The sequence below is a fragment of the Berghia stephanieae genome, chromosome 7 (genome assembly GCF_034508935.2).
Source record: "Berghia stephanieae isolate SIO BIC M18660-M18661 chromosome 7, UCSD_Bste_1.3, whole genome shotgun sequence".
Taxonomy (NCBI): Eukaryota; Metazoa; Mollusca; class Gastropoda; order Nudibranchia; family Aeolidiidae; genus Berghia; species Berghia stephanieae.
Genome location: NC_088366.1, coordinates 28,548,547 through 28,571,972, shown reverse-complemented (window position 1 = coordinate 28,571,972; position 23,426 = coordinate 28,548,547). Strand labels below are relative to the sequence as shown.

The window sequence follows — 23,426 nt, the reverse complement described above, 5'->3', positions numbered from 1 at the left end:
CCGGGATCGGTCTTCCTCCCTTTGAGTGTGAAGCGATTACTCTACCAACTAAGCCGTCGGGGTCCCTTTTCCTGTTAATTAACAAACAAATATTGAGCACGAAGACGAAGACAATTTTTTTAAAGATAAGCTCCATTTTTATTGTGAAACACGCTTTTCTTTACCCGATTAAAGACGTAGAAACCGGAAAGGTAAATCATTTATTTGTGAAGCTAATGCATTGTAAGGAGGCAGGATGAGATAAGTGTATTGATAAACCACTATGAAATGGCTCCATGGCTCATTGAGCCCTGTGAGTTCATTAATGAACCTCGCCATGTGTTAAGACTTCAATCCACCGCATGCATGAATAAGTCTTGTGATGTTGCACATAAACAGCATTAAATAGTAATAAAACGTAGTATCCAATCAATAAGTTTTATAAAGAGATGCGTATCCTATCAAAGTAAATAATATTATAGATAGTATGCAGATGACGTCACTCAGGTCTTTGTTATTGTTTTTGCCATCCGCGTTTGTGAGTTGTTCTCACTAAACTGTATTAAACAGACAATAAAAGTTCATGGTTACACAGAGTTTGTGTGTTGGTCCGTTATACTTCCGGATGGCAATGTTGTGAACTCCTTGGCCAAGCGCATTCTATCTATAGGAGGAAGGAAAAGAAATAGAAGAAGAATACACTGCTATTCGCTGAAGAAAGTTTACTTTTAGTGGATATTGCTCTCTATAAAAACTCTTTTTTATTTCTCTAGTCGCGGGCTGTGCTCGTACTATTGTGGTCTTATGGTATGACACTCGCTTTCGGACCAGACGGTCCAGGGTTCGAGTCCCGCATAATTGAGTCTTTACTCGAATTCTCTCACCGTAATCAGATGTAAAATGTATACATGGACGTTAACAGCGTTGTCTCCGTCGGAAATTTTTTTATATCCCTTAACAGGCGTCATCATGCCTTGTGCTACATGTTACACGTTGTCGTTCGCTAGGGATCACTTGTAAAGCGCTTTGAATGGACCCTTAGAGGACATTTCGTTATATTAAACCTCAGGTAGTTTTATTAGTCTATAGCTTAGCAGTGCGGTGTTAGTCTTGTAGCAAAATCAAGCAATCTTGAGCATTTCCAGTGACCTGATCGGTGCACAACTAGGAAAACTCAGGCTCCCATTTATTGTAGTGTCCTTGGGATAGGCATGTTACAAACACTGCCCAATTTAACCCTCTCCTTACCAGTCGATTTTCAGAATTTTGTCCAAACTTTTACACTCACTCTTAACAAAATATATTAAATAATTCAAACAGCAAAGCAACAAATAAATCTATAATAGATCTATATGACATTGCCCAGCAAAATGAGCTCTAAATTACAGTGTCAAGTTTTTAGAGCTATAACAACATATTGTCTTTTAGTTTTGTGATGTTAATTGTAGCATCGTATCGATTTTCCTATGGTTGGTAGGGAGAGGGTTTACTCAGGCCAACCTGGCTACAGACAACGACTGGTGGGGTGTCTCAAACCTGGCACTTCGTAAACCTGAGACTTCTTAGAAGTTTTGCGGCTATGTGGTCTTGTGGTATGGCACTCGCTTTCGGATCAGAAGGTCCTGGGTTTGAGTCTTGCTCGGCGCATAGTTGAGTCATTGGAAAAGGCTCTTTAACTCACATTCTCTCGCCGTACTCAGGTGTAAAATGAGTATATTATGGCCGTTAACAGCGTTGTCTGTGTTGGAAAAAAAATATACTATCGCCTAACAGGCGTCATGTCTTGTTCTACATGTTACGTGTGGCTGTTGGTCAAGAACACTTTGTAAAACACTTTGAGCACGTTTAGTGAATATCGCGCTTTATAAAAGCTCAATTTTAAAAAAAATCACCAGCACAAGGCACTTAAGTCAGCGTTTTTTACTGACACTCACTGTCAAGAATAATTAGGCCCATGAAGCCGGAGTTTATCACTATTTGTATAACGTAAAACGGACAATAAAATTGCTTGCTACCCTTTGGATAGGAATCTGGTACTTTCCTCTCGATCTAAAAGATCCAACTACCAAATCACTGTTGAGTGGATATTACGGTCATTAAAAAAATCTCGACTTCAACCGGGATATAAATTTCGGACCCTTTGCGTGAGAAGCGAGTGCTTTACTAACTGAGCTATGGAGACCTCAATCATTTCTGACTGACACTGTCAATCACAAGAGACGTCGAGGAGGAGAAAGATAAGAATAAGCGATGATGACAGGGAATAATTGGAAATTCAGAGATGAAAGGACAGAGGGAGAATGAGTAATTACAAGGAAGAAATGACGCGTTTATTGATTGGTGAGGCTAAGAGGTGGAAGAAAACTTACAAGCGAACCAAGAGAGAGAAGAGAGAGGAGAGAGGAGAGAGAGAGAGAGAGAGAGAGAGAGAGAGAGAGAGAGGAGGAGAGAGAGAGAGAGAGAGAGAGAGAGAGAGAGAGAGAGAGAAATGAACCGGGACGAAGCATGCAGTCTGTTGGGATCGGGTGCAATTTTCAGACAGAGAAAACGTTTTTATAGAAGGATAACTTCTGAATTTATTTTTCGTCTTTGAAGGATGAGAAAAACGTATACAAAACACCTCAATGTTTCTTATCACCTACTCGAACTCTCGAACTTAACAGAAGTAATTTTTGTGAATACAAGACTATACACCTCTACTGGGACGCTACAGCGACACAAAAGTTACATTAAGCTTCATCTCACGGGCTGTTAGAGGGAAATAAATACTGGTTAGTTGTTGTTTTTTTAAATCCCACATCTAGTGTCTCTTTCTTTGTGACTTGGTTTTGCCCTGGCCCTAGCTGGAGACCACTTTATGATGTAGTTTGTCGGATGAGAGTGAGTGTGTTTACCGTCTGTGAGCGATCACATTTTACCCCTTGGCGCTAGGGTCTTTGCTTCGTACCTGCACTGTGTGGCCTTTAGCAAGTCACCTCGCCTTAGCTCAATTTGCGGCGCTGCTCTGCGGCTAACGCCTGGGTTATTCCAGTCTTCCCTTGGAATAGACCCTAGAGACAAATTTCCCCTATGGGATGAATAAAGGGAATTTTAATTTAATTTAGAAAATCATCTCCCTGAGTAATTGATTGTTATTACATTTTGAACAGTGGCCCTCTTCTTGGCGACATTCCAATGCGAGAATAGGATTCAATAGTCTGATGTCACGTCCGCCCAGCAACGAGCAGCTTGGTTCTAAACAAAGGAAATAGGTCGTTTTTATTCTTCAAGCTGGCTAGAACCTTTTCACATGTCATGTGATCAGAATGTATAAAAGTCAAAACATGATCCGATTTATTTTATTTCTCCTCTTTATACACTGTCATGCTCGTCGGAGAAGTATTTCAAAGGGTGTCCGCCATTGTTCCGATAGTTTAGAACCAGTTACTAAGTTACTATGCGTCATTACGAGGGAAGTGACGTCATGACTGTTGAAGCCTATTTGGGTGAATTAAAGCTGAGCACAGGGGTAGAGTGTTGCTAGGATCTACCTATAACTTATCCTGTTGTACAGTATTCCTTTTTATGTGAAGGTGATCCACCGGAGTTGCAGTTTCTGAACTCGAAGTCATGTTTAGCCAACAGTAAGTGTTGTGTATCATCTTCCATTTCCATAGCGCTGTTTTGACATTAAAGTGTTGGGGGTAATTATTAAACTCCAAATTTCAACGCGTTCGGCTGTAGGGATCCTCATTGCTCAGTTGGTAGAGCACACGCTTCACTTGCAAATGGATTGTTAATGATCCCAGGTATGGTCGAGATTTTGTTTTTGGACCCCCACGACCTCTGTCCACCAAGCTGTGATCGAATAACTTGATCTGATTCGGAGCTGGCGGAAAGTACTTTGTGTTAGACCAGCGTCCTATCCAAAGAATAGCATGCAATTGCTATTTTCAATTTATCGATATGGAAGTCCAGAATAAATTTCTGCACTATGGGCCTTATTATGGTTAAGAGGGACTATTTCATTTTCGCTTGGTGGTCGCTAAAACTTACAACGGAACGATCAATCCGTCTGATTAATTCATTTATCTAATATTGATGGGGTCTTCATAATGCGTTAGTTCCATAGGGAAGCTACCAAATAAGAGAAGCAACGAGACGTGACTGTCGGAAAAAACTCTCCAGGGACTGATATGTGTAGTCATGCTTAAAAATAGCATTAGATATTGATGGCTATAGATCCGTTGATTAATACGTTACCGTCTGCCTATGTACCCGGCGGTTTGCTATATAAACATACGCAATAATAATAAGAGATAATGATTATGGTACAGAGAAATGATAGTGAAAAACAAAAAATACGACCGAAAAAAAAGAGACAAATTATGTAAGCCACAGTGGCTGGGAATTTGGGTGCTAGGTGTACTCTGATAAAACACGTTGTATTAAATTTTTTGGGGGGCATTATGGCCAGAAATTGTTTACGCCAAATAATGTTGATCGATTAAGATGGTACCTCTCCCCTCCCCCCCCCCTCCCCCTCCTAATTGTTAGATAGTCTTAAATCTAAGCTTTCTTTGAATGTTGTGTTAAATCAGATGCTAAAGAAAAATAATTTAAATCTAAAATTCTGATCATAAATACGAAACTTTTGTTGTATTAGCTTACAGAAATAAATTAAATTTCCGAAAATAAATAAAATAAATTTTTTACCTTTAATTTCTATTTTGGCTTGTTTTTGTTTTGCTTTGTTCTGTTTTAGTTAATTGGTTAATTTATGACTTGATTATGCTCTTTATTGGCAAAACGCAGAAAATAAACCTTATATATTGAACTTGTTATTGATATAACGCCCGGTTAGCCCGCTAGCCTGACAAGTAAAGGGCCGATAAGGATGCAACCAGGACAACCCCCCCCCCCTCCCCTCCCCCTCAAACCCTTTTTACCCAGCAGTGAATGGATAACTGGATTTGATTAGATCTGTCTGAAAGTGCTATCGGTTTATTCTTGGGGCAGAAAACAATTGATATTGTCGGTACGCTATTTTTCATTCCCCATTCCTTACTCTCCTGACTGGCATGGTCGTATAGGAGACATGAGAGATGATTCTGCAGTAAGGGCCCTCAGCTGCCCAAGTCTGTCTTCAGCTTTCATCATTAGTGTTGGGCTGTCCATCCTTGCCCATTCCTTTACGCTATATTTCGAATGACGTCACTCAGGTCTTTGTTATTGTATTTTTCCATCCGCGTTTATGAGTAATTCTCATTAAACTGTATTAACCAGACTATAAACGTTCAAGGTTACACATAGTTTTGTGTGTTGGTCAGTTATACTTCCGGATGGCAATGTTGTGAGTTTCTTAGCCAAGCGCATACTAACTATCTATAGAAAGTGGGATAACTCTCGATTCATGAGCCTTTTGGCGCTGAAGGACGTTTTTTTTTTGGTTTTTTTTTTGTTTGTTTGTTTTGTTTTGTTTTGTTTTGTAGCCAATGCCTATGCAGTAAAACTCACCTTGGTCAATGCCTGTCGCTAGAGGACATGCTGATTTGAGGACCATGGCCACGAGCAGGATAAGCCACACAGCTGAGGAATTAGAAAAGAATAAATATTATACATACGTATATTTAGCGAGTTTCCACAAATCTGCATTGCTCAATTCTTCATAATCTATCCTTATAGAAGGCAAACCATATTGACATAAAAGTCCACCTCATAAAGTAGAGGCTCATTATTGGTGCCTTTTTTTTTTGTACATGTATTCTTGCTATGTCCGTCGCAGTCTCTAATATTATATCTGCCCGTTCACACGACCTGAGTCGAGCTGGACAATTTGTATATAGTGCCTTAATGTAGGATACAGTGCCGACGCCAGAATGTTGTGATCAATGACATCTATCCTGCCACTGACCACGACCCGTGCTGATATTGTTACACAACGGGACACTGACGACACACCAAATCATTTATTCTTGGGCTAAGTATCCACGACGCTGCTTTAAGTATTTTGCTACTTATCATTTCCAAACAAAAAAAAAAAAAAACAACGAAAAAATAACAAAACAAACAAATAAATAACCCAAAAAATTAAACACCGTTCAATCCAGAGCTTCTAGACGACAACATCCACCTCATATGCTAAAATCGCTTTGCAAAAGGTCTCAAGCCTACATCAATAATCAACATTAAGACTAGACATGACGCCTGTAGGGCACGATTACGATTATAACAATTTTGTTTTCGACAGAGGCGACGCTGTTAATGGTCAGGTACTCATTAACACCTAGGTATGGTGGCAAAATGGGAGCAAAGAGCAATTTCCAAGAAATCAACATAGCGGGAGTCGAATTAAGTAACAAGTTCACAAGCCGAGAGTAATTCTACCGGACTATAAAGCACAGAGATGTGAAATATCTTATTTTGCGATTTACTAGTCGATAACGAGTGGAAGACTAAAAAGATGCCTTTTGGAGAAGCGATGAAGTTGCCCAGGGACCGACCCAAATAGATATCAGTTGTAGACGCCTAATGCTACGGTGCTCCACACAATAAGTAAAACGCTAGACTAGCACCGTTTCTGACTTCAATAAATAACGCTGCTGTCCTCTTAAAAAATACGGATAGTCTCTAATATAGAATTTTTGACAAAACGGGAGTCATTCTAAGCTATCGATAAATGCAGTAAAGGGTTTCTTGTTACATTTTTAAAAGATGTCATTTGTCATTGTCAGTTGTCATTGCTCACTTTGTAGTGCTGCGCTGCGGCTGACGCCAGAATCATTTCAGCCTTCCCCTTGGAATTGATCCTAAAGATAAATTTCCCATGGGGATGAAAAAAGAGAATCTAATTTGTCATTTTATTATTGTAGGCAGTATTGTCAACGGTCGCCCTCCCCCCCCCCCCCACTCCCTTCCCACCATAAACTCAACGGGGGGGATGACAGACTAATGATCTCAAACTAAGTACCTAGCTGTTTTACATTGTATTTCTTAATCAATGGGGATCCCAATGGAATGTCATGGGACGCCATACTTCACCTTGTAGGGAGACGGAACTTCGGTCAGGTGACTGAAGGGGATCCCGTTAGCTCAGTTGGAAGAGCACTAGCTTCATAAGCAAAGAGACAGAGATCGACCCCTTGTCTACACAGCAGTAAATGGGTAACTATGTCTGTTATATCTTGGGAGGGGGGGGGGGGAGGGCTTTGCGATAGATTAGCGTTCTATCCAAAGGATAGCAAGCAATTGTCATTGTCCGTTTCACTCTATAGACAACGGGATAACCTCTGGCTACATGGGTATTATGATAATGGCTCTGAAGTTCTACTTTTTTTTTCTCAATCAATCCTATTAAAGTTGAGTTGTTGACTTCAATAATTCTGCCCGTCATTTATTTTACTCATTGAAATTCTCTTTAAGATGTTATAATATTAGAGATACTTTCCACCTGGACCCATATCAATTTTAATCTGTGTAAAACTTAAATTTAAGACAATCGCAAAACTTTTCTTCAAATCTGAATGAATTTGGTTATAAAGAGAAAAAAAAAAACCAAGATATCTTTTTACAGGACATTGGAATAAAAATAACTAACTTTAAATTAACCTTGACATTTATAGAGCTCAAAGCGTACACAGGGTCCCTAACCAATGGCAACAATTGCCATGTAGGGCGTGACATGACGTCTGTTAAGGCGATATTACAATTTGTTGACGGTCATTTACTCATTTTATGCCCGAGTACGGTGAGAGAATGTGAATTAAGAGCCTTTTCCAAATACTGAACTATGCGCCGCAGACATGAGAGACAAAAAGTTTTTGTTATGATGTGCTGGACAGGGAATAAACCTCTATATCATATTAAAGTCAAAATCTTGGAAAACAACGATAAGATTTAAATAAAAATAAAAATGAAAATTGGTAAACTCAACTCGGAACGTGTCTTTACGAAGCAAAGAAAACTGCAGAGCGCTGAGCCACCTTCGCCGCAATGATAGTAAGTCAAAGCAAGTATATACTCTGTTTATATACACCCGGAAGTCTACTGTCCTCTTACCTTTCCATCCCGATATTCATGCATTATATGTTCTATACACAATCTATCACGTAGCTTCTCCAAGGGCCACAACAGTCCCCATTTATATCACGTGGCTCTCACAAGATGATGCAATCCTTTATATTACGTGAATCTCACGAGACATAATCCTTTATTTCACAAGATGCAATTCTTTATATCGCGTGAATCTCAGACACACAATCCTTTATATCACGTGGCGCTCACAAGATAAGATCTTTAATATAACGTGGATCTCACGAGGTCCAACACTGTATAATATCACTATCACGAGGGAATTTATCCTTTATATAATATGGCTAAAAGAATCACAAAAAAATCTTATATTATTACCCCATCTATTAACTCTCTGAAGCAGAATTTTGTATATTATGTCGCTTGGCTGTATCACTTAAAGAAAACAATATTTTCAGCAAATAAATGATTGTCTGAAGCCTAGGTGCACATAATATGCATTCGCAGGTCTGATAACCGAACGTAACTATGGCCTTGGTTTAACATTGTTGTAATGGACAATATTTTGCTTTGGGTTGAAAATATTTCCACTACAACAACAATTAAACCCATAACACCTTGGGTTATCAGACCGGCAAATAAGTGCAGGTCGTCTGAAAAACATTTCATGATATATCACAATCATACATCTGAATATAACACACACACCGTGACGATCAGGTATCATATGCCAGAGTGATTTAGATGCAAAACTGGTTAATCATTATAAACGAACATAAAGCTTGGGTTAATTATATTTCTTATTGACGAGCATAGACACAAACCGTAGCCTTCGTTAACGTATAGCCTGACACTGGCCAAAACATTTCATAGTACTACTACTACTACTACTACTACTACTACTACTACTACTACTACTACTACTACTACTACTACTACTACACTACTACACTACATACTACTACTACTACTACTACTACTACTACTACTACTACTACTACTACTACTACTACTACTACTACTACATACAACAACAACAAACACAACTACTACTACTACTACTACTACTACTACTACTACTACTACTACTACTAGTAGTAGTAGTAGTAGTAGTAGTAGAGTAGTACTAGTATTATAGTAGTAGTACTCCTAGTAGAGTAGTACGAGTATTATACTAGTAGTAGTAGTAGTAGTAGTAGTAGTAGTAGTAGTAGTAGTAGTAGAGTAGTACTAGTTTTATAGTAGTAGTACTCCTAGTAGAGTAGTACTAGTATTATAGTAGTAGTAGTAGTAGTAGTAGTAGTAGTAGTAGTAGTAGTAGTAGTAGTAGTAGTAGTAGTAGTAGTAGTAGTAGTAGTAGTAGTAGTAGTAGTATTATGATAGCATCCCTGTTCGCTCCGACAATATGACCGTTTTGAGGCGGTTTGTTACGAACAACAACAACAATATTATCCTCTGAATCACAAGACAGTCCTGAATATCATATGACGAACCAAATGCGATCCGTTTGTAACTATTGTAATTCACAATACCAGACAGTCTTTATTTTCAAATTCCTCCTACGGTGATGATGTACTGTGTAATCTATCCTCCCTTATCAATGGTATTCATTCATTCATTCATTCTTTCAATGGAAATGAAATCAAAACACGCATTAACCCTATATACGTGGGTTTCTTATTTACATAGCATTTTAATCAATTGTACAGTAACAACTATAATAATATGACTATGATCTGAAAAAAGTATGTTTGAAACTGTGCCAGACAAAGAAAGAAAGAAAAAGTCAATAAAAAAAAAACATCCCAAAATTTTGCCTTTCTTTACCGGGTATCGAACCTCAGACCTCATGATTACCCGTCAGACGTGATTCCATTCATTACACGACAGACGTTGTCCGATAGTTGGAACGTTTTAATGCCTATATTCTTCACAAAGGTATGCTTTTCCGCTGCAGCAGCTTCTTATGGTTCACACTATTATGTTATGACGATCGACCCAATCAGCAAAGTCCGGTCCGCATTCGTGCACCGTCGCGAACCCGCCTGGTAGCATCGTCACAAGACACCTTTCGACTAGATGCTCTGCCGTTTCGGGTTCTTGCCCACAGCGTGGACATATTGACAGGAAGTTAGACCCCACTGATGTAACGTACCGGCCGTTAGCAGCTCCTCGACCGAAGCCGATTCGCAGCTACCCATGTCTCCTCTTACTGGTATCAAAGCCTGGCAACTTCTCACCAAGCTTAGAGGAGTGTAGGTCCCCGCCCCCACGAGGGATTGAATTCGTCCAAACCGACTTCCATCTGCGAATCTTCGCTTGCATTACAAATCACAAAACATTGAACATGAAGAATATATGCATTAAATCGTCCAAATTATCGCCTAACCCCTGTGGTGTAATTGTAGCGTGTCTAACCGGTAATTTGGATGTCTGAGGTTCGATACCTAGTCGTGGAAGGCTGCTTTCTTTTTGGGGGGGGGGTGGTTGTTTTCTTGTATTCTTCTATTTTGCTTTGTCCAGCACTATTTCATATTCACTTTTCACCTCTTTATCTTACACCGTTGCCTGCTATGACTCAATCGTTATATCATATATTAAGCTGTAGAAATAGTTAGGTCTCTAGTTATTTATTACCGGATAAAACATGATAGAAACTAAGATTTGAACGAAATCAAAGCCATAATCACAATTTATAGGAATATCCACGAGACAAGTTTGAGGGTTATTGTAATTCATCGATTTTTGAAGTTCAAAAGAGTCTGGCTAAAATTTTAAAAAATTGTTTGTTTTTGGTACTATTAATCATATAATGACAGGATATGAAAATATTTTCCATTCAAAAATAAGAAAAAAAAATTAACAACAACAAAAAAAAAGCAAAACAAAAAAAAAAAACGCCAAAAAAAAAAAACACACAAACAAAAAATCAAAGCAAAGAACAAAAGGAAACCAAAACAATAAAACAAAACAAAACAAACACACACACTGCACACACAAACACACACACACACACACAACACACACACATAAAACAAACAAAAAAGAAAACGACCAAAAACAAACAAACAAAAAAACAAACAAAACAAACAAATTGCTAGATAAGTTTAAACTTCACGGAGTCCCAGATTTGAAAATGTTTACAAAAATTTTTAATCGGGTCATTTTAATCAATCGATCTTTTAAGGGCGAGTTTTCTGGCCAAAAGTTTCAATACTTGTTTTTCCATAGAGCGGCAGAGTTAATTTTGTCAGTATAGCCCGTTGCACTTCTGAAACCTGTCAATTTACGTTTTCGGAAGCTCTTTGGGTTTATAAAAGCGATTTATAAAAGTGTAAATCTTCTGTCGCTACTCGCAAACTTGGAAGAAAAGGCAGCACTCTTTACCCCTCTACAACAGTTTCGGATTGCAACAAGAATTTCGTTCTAGGTTACAAAGGAGACAAAACAAAAACATGATTGCTACGATTTTCTATTCTTTCGCTTTCTAGATCGTGGGTTGTGATTGTTCTTGGTGTTTTCTCTATCCTGCCGTACTCTGAAAAACAATACAAAACAAAACAAAAAAAAAAACCCAAAAAAAACAAAACAAAAATAACAAGCAAACAAAACAAAACAATACCCAACCATTATTTAAAAATTTGGCCAAAAAACCCGTCCTTCAAATATCAATCGATATTATCTTGGCACATCTCTCAAGCCTGGGATCTCGCGGAAGTACCAGGTTTAAGAGTTTTTGCCAAGATGAAGGTCATTTAAATCGAGCTATATTTGAATGATCAATTTTCTGGCCAAATTCTTAAATACGTTTGAGGGTTCGGCAGTTAACGGGTCAAATCTAATTCAAAGTTTATCCTATCTCATCGTATCTTATATTCTTAAAGGCTAACTAGAATTATTATATATCCTTTCAATGCCTTACACGGGGCATTTACGATCTTTATACATCACATTTTTTTCAGTTTTGGACTATAACAGACATCAATAATGTTTAAATTTTAATGATTTCAATCTTTGTCAATTTATTTATTAAGTCGGTTGAAAGAACTCGCAAGTTTTGTTTGTTTAGAATTTAATGCCACTCAAAATGTTAACTACTCTATAAATAGATTAATTTTATTCCTCATAAACAATCTAATAATACTATGATTTTTCTTTAAAAGTTGAGGTCCCGATACTTCATTTGGTAGAGTTCTCATCACACAGTTAAAGGAACCTGGATCGATTTGTTTTCATTTAAGATTTTGAAAAAAAAATGTTTTTTTAATACCCTTCTTTCCATCAAGTAAATATTGTATAGAATGAATGGCGCTGACATCACTCAGTTTTGTTATCATTTTTAGTGTGCGGTTAGCTCTCACTAAATTCTACCGTATGACTATAAACCGTTAACAGTTTTCTATGTTGGTACGATTTATCTAACTGGCAAACCGTGTGAGTGTAATTAAACGCAGGCAACTACAGCTAGGGTATATTAAATTTGACGGAAAATATTTTCCATATACTACAGAACACGGAATTTGCGTCGAGTCCACGAGCTTTATTGCCTCGAAGATAATTTTTTTCTCTAAAATTGATTCATAGTAATTCTCCTAGAAAATCCTATTTGAAACACGTTAGATCACCTATGTTTTAGTAACAATTGTTTCAATCCTTTCCTGGAAAATGGCATTCACAATAAAAGCAGGACTTTAATTTCTAATGTGTGACCCCGTCGTCCGCCGCCCGTCGCTAATAATGAGATGACACTCTTTCTAATGTTTATTTTGGTCAAAGCTTGATGTCTGCCTCCCTGCCTCTGGGGGGGCTGGCTGTTCTCTGTGGCTGGTGTGTGGCCGCACAGCTAGTCAATAGTAAGTTGTTTGTAATGTACTTCTGATCGATATGTAGTACACACCACATTGACTGACTGGAGTTACCGCTCACTGACAAAACACCATTTTTACATTTTGCCCCCCCCCCCCCCCCCCCAAACGAAATAAAAAAACAATTAAAAAAAAATCCCTTCACCCCCCGCCCCCTCCTTTAAAAAAATCCCACAAAAACATCACAACTTAAAGTCCAAAAAAGATCATTTGAAATGACTTTCGACTTGGCGATATTTTTTAAACACTAGACTTTTTTTAAAGTTTCGTATTCAAAATGTTTTTGGCAAGACGGCAGTCGCTTTGATTGATTGGTCTATAAACGAAAGGTTTTCTGGCCAAAATGTAGAAAGGTATTTTGGCAGTTTGCGGCAGATTGGGCGTATAGGATGGATTTGTGGGATGATGAATGACTGGCTCGTACTGTAAACATTCCGAATACTGGAACCTGGGGAATTAAAACAAACGAGAAAGGTTAATAATTAATGCAGGGCATGAGCGTTAATGAGAGAAGTGGATGGGTTAGTTGATAAAATATCAGAGCGATATCTAAAATAACCGAGGATCAATTCCACCGTCTATACGTATGTGGCTGATTTTTTATTTAAACCGGGTGGAACGTACTTTGTAATTTGATTGATCAGCATCCAATTTAAAACTCGAGCTTTTATATAGAGCATTATCCACTAAAAGTGCTCAAAGCGCTTTACAAAGAGTCCCGGACCAACAGCAACATGTAACATGTAAAACGAGACAAGACGCCTGTTAGGCGATATTACAATTTTTTCCGACAGAGACAACGCTGTGAACGGCCAGGTACCTACTCATTTTACACCTCAGTACGGTGAGAGAATGTGAGTAAAGAGCCTTTTCCAAGAATTCAACTATGATCCGAGTAATGCTCGAACCCGGGACCTTACGATCCGAAAACGAGTGTCATACCACATGACCGCATAGAATCAAATAATTAAAATTTTTCGATTAACAACATTGGAATTGAGATAAACTCATTTTCCATGGACCTCAATCTAGAACCTTGGATTAGCAATGCGTCATTGATCCATTATTGATGGTGTGAGGTTAGATAAAATCTCACTCTCATCGTCAATATACTTGTAACCTACACACAAAGCTGTGAAACCTTTTAACGTTTATAGAAAGATAATAACGAAGAACTTTGAATTTAAACTTAAAATTGAGCATTTATATATCGCAATATCTACCAATCGTGCTCAAAGCGGTTTACAGTGGTTCCCTAGCCAACAGAAGCAATTGACATGTGGGATGAAACATGGCACCTGATAGAAGATCTTATATTTACTAACTGATTACGATGAGAGAATGTGAGTAAAGAACCTTTTCTAAAGACTCAACAGAGTGGGACTCGAACCCAGGACCTTCCAATCCGGAGGCGAATTTTATACCACAAGACCACATATCGCACACTTTCACTTCTTTTGCCATTCATGACATTTTCATCGGGTTGTAAAAAAATAATAAACAAGGCGTTCACCGATGTTGTAACAAAATACAAATGACGCATAACAGACGACTTGTCCGGTATGGATTCGAAAGGTGGTTCCATATCATGGTCTACTGGGTTAATAAATGAACCATTTTGAAGCTCATAATGCCAGGCGATCATGTGTAAATAAGCCAAAAATATACGTTATATTTTATTGAAAGATTATCCAAATTTTGAAACAATAAATATTGGCCCTTGCCATTAGGTTGAGTAAAAGGGTTCGAAAACAAACAAACAAAGGGTGTTTAACCTCACTGTTGACATAACGGGAACACTCGGTAAACCTCAGTAATGAGGCAAATGAAAAGAGCGAATAATTAATGTAACGAACAGTGAGTACACAGTAAAACCGGAAATTAGTGATTGTTGTAATCGGAGTTGGGAGCTGGAGTCTGTTTGGGGGGGGGGGGGGGGGGGGGGGGTGTGTTGCGTAGATGGGGGCGTGGGGGGGGGGGAGATTCTAATTAGTGATTCATAAACCATGCACATACAAAATATAGAGTAACAGCCATTTCTCATCTAAAAAAGGGGGCCATAGAGAGCGAAATTACCACTGATTTATAATTCTCAGAGCGTTTTCATAAACCATCTATTTCCTAAGTACACCATATTATTATAGAGCGAAATTTTCCACTTATTTACGATGCCCAGTCAACTTTATAAACTCTATTTCCGAGGTGGACCAATATAGAGAAAAATTTATACAGATTTGCAATGCTCAGAGCGCTTTATATATTGTTGTTGTCGTTGCTGTTGTTGCTGTTGTTTTCGTTGCTGTTGCTGTTGTTTTGACGTTGATGGTATTGACTGTGATGTTGTTGATGATGATGATGATGATAATGATGATAATGATGATGATGATGATGGTGTGTGTGGATGATTAATAATTAATAATAATAATATATATAATAATAATAATAATAATAATAATAATAATAATAATAATAATAATAATATATAATAATAATAATATAATAATAAAATAATAATAATAATAATAATAATAATAATAATAATAATAATTTAATAATAATATTAATAATAATAATAATTTAAAAATAATAATACTAAAAAAAAAATAATGATAATACATGGCATTTATATTGCGCTTTTCATCACTGCGTGATGCTCAATGAACGTTACAAATAAATATACAAAGGTTACATCGTATACCACAATGATATCAATAGCACCAGGGTACAGTACGGTGATGATGAAGATGACGGCGACTACAACGACGACGACGACGACGACGACGATGATGATGATGATAATGATGATGATGATGATGATGATGATGATGATGATGATGATGATGATGATGATGATTATGGCTATGATGATGATGACAACGGCAATGATAATAATGAAAACGATGACGTCTCCGACAGCGATGAAAACAAAATTATAATCAAGGTCGCAAATGACTTTTTTTTAAAAACTGAAGGTCAACATATTATTGATATTTTTAATGAATTAAAAAAATCAATGCAGACAATAACAACACAAGACCAGAATCACAAACAAGTTACTGGTCTGTTATATTTGGTATGGCTCCAAACAAAAACCAAGGATAAACAATGAATGTATAAATATCGAAATAATGAACGTATCGATGTCTTTGAAAACTGAAGTCATTGCCTTAAACTAGATGACGTCAACGACCTCAGAAAAGTTCAAGGTCAAATAAATCAATATTGTGCTCTCTGTGTTATGTTGAATGTTGAGATAATGGTCATGGGTGGTCGGTATAAACTGAAAGCCTTTTTTAAAAAAAAAAAAGAGTGATAGAGTGAATATAGATATGCATGCATCGCAATGCTGTTTTTTTATCCCAGGTTCAAGTCCCACTTCTATCGCTTTCTTTTTTACATTAAAAAAAAATAATAAGATTATTAACCCCTTAAACTGACGTGCACTATATCAATTAGCTGGTTTGAAAACCGAACGCAATTATTATATTATTATGGACTCGATTTAGCATTGTTTTAATGAACAATATTTTGCGTTAGTATGAGAGGTTTTTGTCCCAATACAACAGTGAGCCCCTAACAATTTGGGTTATTGGTGCTGCTGCAAATATATATTGGGCAGCGTTTCTCATGTGATATGGTCTTTATTTTGTATCCGAAAGGTACTGAGTTCGATCACCCGCCTCGCTGTGTGGTCTTGAGCAAGTCAGCCCACCCTAGCTCACTTTATGGCGCTGCACTGAGACCGACACACTGATTATTTAATTCAGAAAAGTGAGTGGAGCAGGCACTTATGTTGGTAACAACAAGAGATGAAGTGAGTAGAAAAGTGCCAGAAGACAATAGAGAATAAACAATTTTCGCGGCGGTGATGGGGTTTGAACCCGCGACCTTATTGGTACGACACTTCCGCCTAGCCGATGAGAGCGTGACTCTACCGTATGAGCTATCCACCGGGAAAATTTTTTATTCTCTATTTATTGTCTTCTGGCACTTTTCTACTCACTTCATCTCTTGTTGTTACACTGATTATTCTAGTCCTTCCTTGGACCCTCGGGGATGAATAATGGGATTTGAATTTTAGTTTTAAAATTATTTTACACGTTGTACTAAACAAATTATTCCTGTTGACATTTCTATAATAGCTGTTTGATGGATTAAAATCTATTATATTCCTTAATGGATTGCATCGGCCATGGCATTTTACGGTGCCACGTGAAAGGGCATACTTAATTTATTTGCTTCTCCTAGAAATAAAGATAAATTCAGAATAATCAAAATTAGAAAATATAAGTTAGTTGAAGTTTAAGCAACAAAACTCAATTTTAAAAACAAAGGCCTTTATTCTAACTCAAATTTTATACAATTAAGCTTAAAATTTAATTTTTTACATCGTTTTTTTTGACGATTTGTCCTATGTTTTCTTAACATAACTAGTGAAAACCCCGCAGTATTTGCGGAGAGAAATAAATGTATCCCTTTTGATTATTAAACTATTGTGCAAATTAACATAGATAGAGACGAAATAAAATTTTGAATCGTCAACGATCAAAATTGATCCGGGAATAAGTATGTAGCCTAGTGAGGCCAGACGGCGATTCCCAGCGTCAAAAGATCGGTCATTATGCTCTGGCAGGTTTTAAAAAATAATCATTGAGTCAACGGGGTGAGAGAATTCCATTAATTAAAAAAAGTTTTGCAAATTATTCGTATATCAATATATAAATAATATACTAGATTTTTAAATTGTTCGTCTATAATTCTGTGCAAAAATTTAACCTGGGCTATACGGAACAATTTTGATCCGCAACCCTATCTATAACAAGAATATATTATTATAGTTTAAGATCAAACTCTTACCATACCCACACCAGAGAGTTTCAAGCAAACGTAGACTAGACATTTATGACTTTTGAGAAGAAAGTAAATGAAAGTTGACAACTGGGGTTAACGAGGAGATTTTTATGTCTTCCTTGACCCTCGGTTCTCGTAAACATTTGACAGACTGTTACAGGCGTCTAGTTTTATTCCTCACAGCGACGATAAATTACGCGGATGTTACAATTAACAACGTTCACAAATCATCAGGATTTTTATATGTTTCTATTTGTAAAAAAACAAACAAGTAAACAAGCAATCTCCTGAATGAAATAGACACATAAATATATAAATAAATATCTTTAAAAAAAATAAAAGCACACATAAGTAATTAGACTAATAACAACATAAATATAAATCAATGATTGAATTTATTTATAAATAAAAAAAATGAATGAATGAACAAATGAATGAATAAAAATATACATCTAAATAATTAAACAATTCATCCGAAACAAAAAAATAAGGAAAATTGAATAAAGAAAAATAGAGGTGAAAAAAACCCGGAAAAAAAAAGAAAAATGAAAACTATAAAGTTGCCAACACCTACATAAAATCAATGGTTCCCTTTAGCAACATCCTGGGATTCGGTAAATAAAATTGAGGAGGACGAAAAGAAGGGGAAAAGGTTAATTGATTCACCCCACCCTTAGAATATGATTAAATAAGAAAAAGATGATAATAAGAAAAGGAGGAGAGTTTGAGGAGAAGGAGAAGAAGGGGAGGAGGAGGAAGACGAATGAGGAGAAAGAGGAATAATAATAATAATAGTAATAATAATAATAATAATAATAATAATAATAATAATAATAATAATAATAATAATAATAATAATAATAATAATAATAATAAGAAGAAGAAGAAGAAGAAGAAGAAGAAGAAGAAGAAGAAGAAGAGAACAGGAGGAAGAAGAGGGCAAATGACAACAAAAATGAATAAAGAGAGGAGCGAACGAGCGAGCGAGAGAGAGAGAGAGAGAGTGTGTGTGTGTGTGTGTGTGTGTGTGTGTGAGAGAGAGAGAGAGAGAGAGAGAGAGAGAGAGAAAGAGAGAGAGAATGATACCAATGATTTAAGTCATAAATGTTGTCAGATCTTTGATGTATCCTGGGTATAGCTCATCGGGCTTGCCTCCATAACTTGAACAATTTCTAAGTGAGTTTGTCACTTGACCTTACGATTGCTTGCAAAGCCAAATCTGTTGTCGTATTTAGACAAAACACATTTTTTTTCTATTTTGGCTACAAACTTTTAACTTTAAATTTCGATATCAATCGATCAAAATTAACGCGCCAAATGTCTGAAACCTGGGATTTCATTTGAAGTGTCAGATTTGAAACATTTTAACAAGTTGACGGGTATTTTAGTCGATTGCTTTTTGATGTAAGGGGTTTCTAACCAAATTGAAATTTATATAAAAGTTTTCTGGGGTTTTCTTTTGTTGTTTTGGTTTTTACCAGGGCAGGACAGAGACATTAATCGTCCATCTTCTTTGCTTGTCTTAAGTTACAAACATAATTTACTAGAAGCTTAATTCTTTACGGGCTGGATTCGGGTTTAAGCTAACCGTGCATTTAAAATATTGTCTTTAAAAAAAGAAAATAAAGCAATGAAAACGACATGAATAGTAGTCAAATAGTCTCAAATAAAAAAAGCGATCTTTTATTACAGCATGGATTTTTTCACCACCATAAGCCACAGAATACCCCAAGTTTCATATTGTGTGTCTCTAGATGTCACAAAGTAAACATTTCTGGGATTCATATAAAAATGACATAGCGGCACTATTTCTTACGTATAAATAAATGAGAATGATCATACTACGATAGCTAAGCTAAGCGTGATGCGTGATGCGTTGCTTAACTTCTCTTTTGAGACATTAGGTCCAGTAAGCTTAACCCAAGTCTCAGTGGGTTTTTTTCTCTTCTATCAATTCAATTTTTAACAAAGTTTCAAAGCTTCAAAGTTTATTTAATCGTAGGCATTAGTCAATAAATCATACAATTTGATGACAACATACACGAAAGTGGGGAAAAAATGGTATGGTACCAAAAAAAAAATCAGAAGCAAAAACAAAAACAAAAACAAACAAACAAATTAAAAAAGCCCCCCCCCCCCCCAAAAAAAAAAACCGAGAAAAAAAAAACCGTCAAGAAAAACAAAACAAAAAAGCCCCCATCTAAATCAACCCGACATAATATCGTTTTGAGGCGACAGATCACAATTTAAATATGAACGCGATTTCGCCCGACGTTAGAGGGTTAAAAAATATTGATCAATTGCAATTCCCACTGTCTGACTGTGATAAACGACTTGAATGTTTATGAGACGTTATTACATTATGCCATTGCTACACGGCGGCCACTTTATCAGATTATAAAGAAAAAGATGAAATTATGTTTTATTGCCGATTTCATTTGTTGATTTTATAACATAAAAGTGATGGCCACTGTTTATCAGGAGTGCTGTAAAAGCAGCTACGCGATTAGGATCACTTATTTGTTTATTTTTATTTATCTGTTTATTTGTTGATCTATTCATGTATTTATTTATTTATCCTTTATTTGGCTTCTTGTTTATTACCTATATATTATAATCTATCATTTTAGATTTATCGTTTTACCTTTCGGTTTATTTCCTTATTTATTAATTTTATTGAAACCCTCCCGCATAGATGTTATTTCTATCTCAGTTAAACGGAAGATCCGACGAGCACTTATTTCAAGGTCCGATAACCCAAATTGTTCATTGTTCTAATAGAAATATCATTAGTTCATTGTTCTAATAGAAATATCATGTTTATTGTTCTAATAGAAATATCATGAGTTTATTGTTCTAATAGAAATATCATGAGTTTATTGTTCTAATAGAAATATCATGAGTTCATTGTTCTAATATAAATATCATGAGTTTATTGTTCTAATAGAAATATCATGAGTTCATTGTTCTAATAGAAATATCATGAGTTTATTGTTCTAATAGAAATACTTTAAAACCAATGCAAAGTATTGTCTATTACAACAATGTTAAAAAAAAAAAAAAAAAAAAAAAAAAAAACAAAAAAAACAAGCCATTCGGTTGTCAGATCTAGACGAATAAGTGCACATAGCTAAGATCTGATGTCGAATCGACCTTTTATGTTAATGGTAAATGGTAAAATAGTCATTTTCTGTCAGTTACAAGGCTCACAGAACCGGAGTCTATTTAGTATAGTGTTAACTCACTCGATCCTAGAGATTTTTGCTACTTTTCAACATTGGAAAAATATGTATTAAAATGAGCATGTACATAGATAGTTTTATTCAACTACCATTAACTTGTAATGATTAAGAACATTAGCTTTGTTATTACGCCTATAATTTGTCTCAGTGGAATGTAATAAATGGGCATGGGGTAAAAGTAACCCCAGATAAACTACGGATATATTCGTTGTTAGGATTGAGTGAGATAAACAGACGAGAAGATTTGCAAGCGTGTGTTCGTTGCTTGTTTCATTCATCGTGTTTTGTTGATAAAGTGGAAACCCGAAACATCCACAGTATCTGTCTTCGTCTAGTAAAATGACGCTTACCATTCAATACTTATCTTTATTTTGTTCGGATAGGACATTAATTATCGCAAAGACAATTTCGACTTGTGTGTCAGTCCTTTTCCAAGGACTCAACTATGGGCCGTCTAGAAGACCCAGCTGTCCAGTCACAGCTGGATGAAAAAGGGGGTCAGAATAAAAACAAACAAACAACCTGATCTTGAGCGCGATACCTATCCCGTTGCTTGTGAACAATCTGGAGACCCAATGGGAATATATAATTGTGCGACTATGTGGTCTAGTGGTGTGACACTCGCTTTCGGATCGGAAGGTCCTGAGTTCGAGCCTCGCGCTCGGCGCATAGTTGAGTTCTTTGAAAAGGCTCTTTACTCACATGCTCTCGCCGTACTCAGGTGTAAAATGAGTACCTGACCGTTAACCGCGTTGTCTTTGTCCGAAAAATTGTAATATCGCCTCACAGGCGACATGTCCCGTCTTACATGTTAAATGTTGCTGTTGACCAGGACCCCTTGTAAAGCGCTTTGAGCACATTAAGAGGATATTGATCTATATAAAGCTCAATTTATTTTATATTTACTTATAATATTATACGCGAGTGCGTGTTGGGCACAAAGTTCGAATTCCATAACGCAAATGTGGAAGGAATCTTTTTATTTTACCCCTCAATCATTTCGATTTCGTCATCTCTGAATAAAAGACATGTAAAAACACTTAGATAAATGACACTTCTTTCTTAATTATCAAATCTTTAGTGAAATTCAACGCTTGATAATCTGACGTCACAAATTATAATATTGTAAACTTGATATCATAAGGCTTTACTATTGATGGGGAGGTATAGAATAATATATATTATACGTATAGCATCAGGCAAAGATAAAGATAAGTCAGGAAGGAAAGTAATAACAATGTCTGACCAGGAGCTTGTCATTAATAAAGCTAGACCCGTCTATATCAATTTGCATAACAAGAATGTTACAAGTCGATTTGTTTATGTTTTTTCTCTGGGGACTAAAAACTCTCAGACATTGGCGTACTGAGACCAACACTTCAATGACAGAACGTCTCTTTCTCATTTTCGTATCTTACACACCTTCGAATCGGAAGTTTTTGGGTTCGAGTCCCAGTCTGAGCGCTGCACAGTTGGAAAAGGACTAAAAGAGTTTGGAGAGCCAGGAATAATATTTCAATGACAAAATGTGTTACTTATATTAGACAATCTTTTTTCGACTATGTGGTCTTCTGACACTCGCCTTCGGACTTGTAGCTCCCCGGTTCGAGTCCAGCTCTGAGGGATGCAAAGTTGAGTCTTTGGGAAAGGCCCGTTATCCACACTCGATCAATGAACTCAGGTATAAAATGAGTAGCTAGCCTCAGGCTGTCGAAAAAAAAAAGTAATATCCAACGGCATCTATACCCTAGGTAATATCACTTACAGGCGTCATTTCTTGAAATGACCCTTTCCCTTAGCCTCCCCTTCATGGTTCTGTCGAACGCAAATAGCGGTAATAGGATACCGGAATTGGGTGGAGAGAAATTTGCGATAGACTAGCGACATATCCCAGAGGTAACAAACAATTACTAATTATTAGACTCGTCTATATATCAAATTGCTGAACAAGAATGTTATAAGTCGATTTGTTTTTGTTTTTTTAATTATTTTTTTTTACTCTAGGGACAAAAACTTCCAGACACTGGCGGGCTTAGACTAACACTTCAATGACAAAACGTCTGTGTTCTTTAAAAAGAATTGGACAGAATATTTTTATTAACTTCAAATATTGATGAATCAAGATGACCCGAACTTATTTTGAAGCAAAGAGACAGTCATCGATCCCTGGTGCAATCGACATTTTTCTTATGCCCCCCCCCCCCCCCCACTTTCCCACCTTTTCCACCCAGCAGTGATCAGATAGCTGAGTTTATTACAGGTTGAGTAAAATTTGCAATAGACTAGCGTCCTATCTAAAGGGCAATATGCAATTGTTGTTGTAACGGGGATTAACTCGGGCTCCATGAGTCCTATGACAAAATGCCAACTTGTCAATAATTCTTAAACTTGATTAATTCTATATCTGAAGTTTTAAAAAAATCAAGATTACTGGCCAAAATGAAGAAAAAAGGGTTTTGTCTTGGTATAACAGTGCAAA

The 23,426-nt window shown here is 36.6% G+C and overlaps 1 protein-coding gene across 9 annotated transcripts in view; it reads right to left on the bottom strand.

Moving 5' to 3' along the window:
• The window catches only part of LOC144976998 (neuropilin and tolloid-like protein 1), a 101,103-nt gene that overhangs the window by 30,316 nt on the left and 47,361 nt on the right, over positions 1–23,426 (bottom strand). For 5 of the 9 annotated variants that reach the window (XM_078921669.1, XM_078921661.1, XM_078921667.1 and 2 more), the window contains exons 2-3: positions 8,017–8,333; positions 5,476–5,547 (exon numbers count right to left, since the gene is read on the bottom strand). In XM_078921669.1, the coding sequence (XP_078777795.1) occupies positions 5,476–5,521 (46 nt within the window). In that variant the 5' untranslated portion in view covers positions 5,522–5,547; positions 8,017–8,333. Of the gene's footprint in view, positions 1–5,475; positions 5,569–8,016; positions 8,417–23,426 lie in introns of those variants that run through there. The other 4 variants (XM_078921665.1, XM_078921663.1, XM_078921664.1 and 1 more) reach the window with 2 other exon arrangements.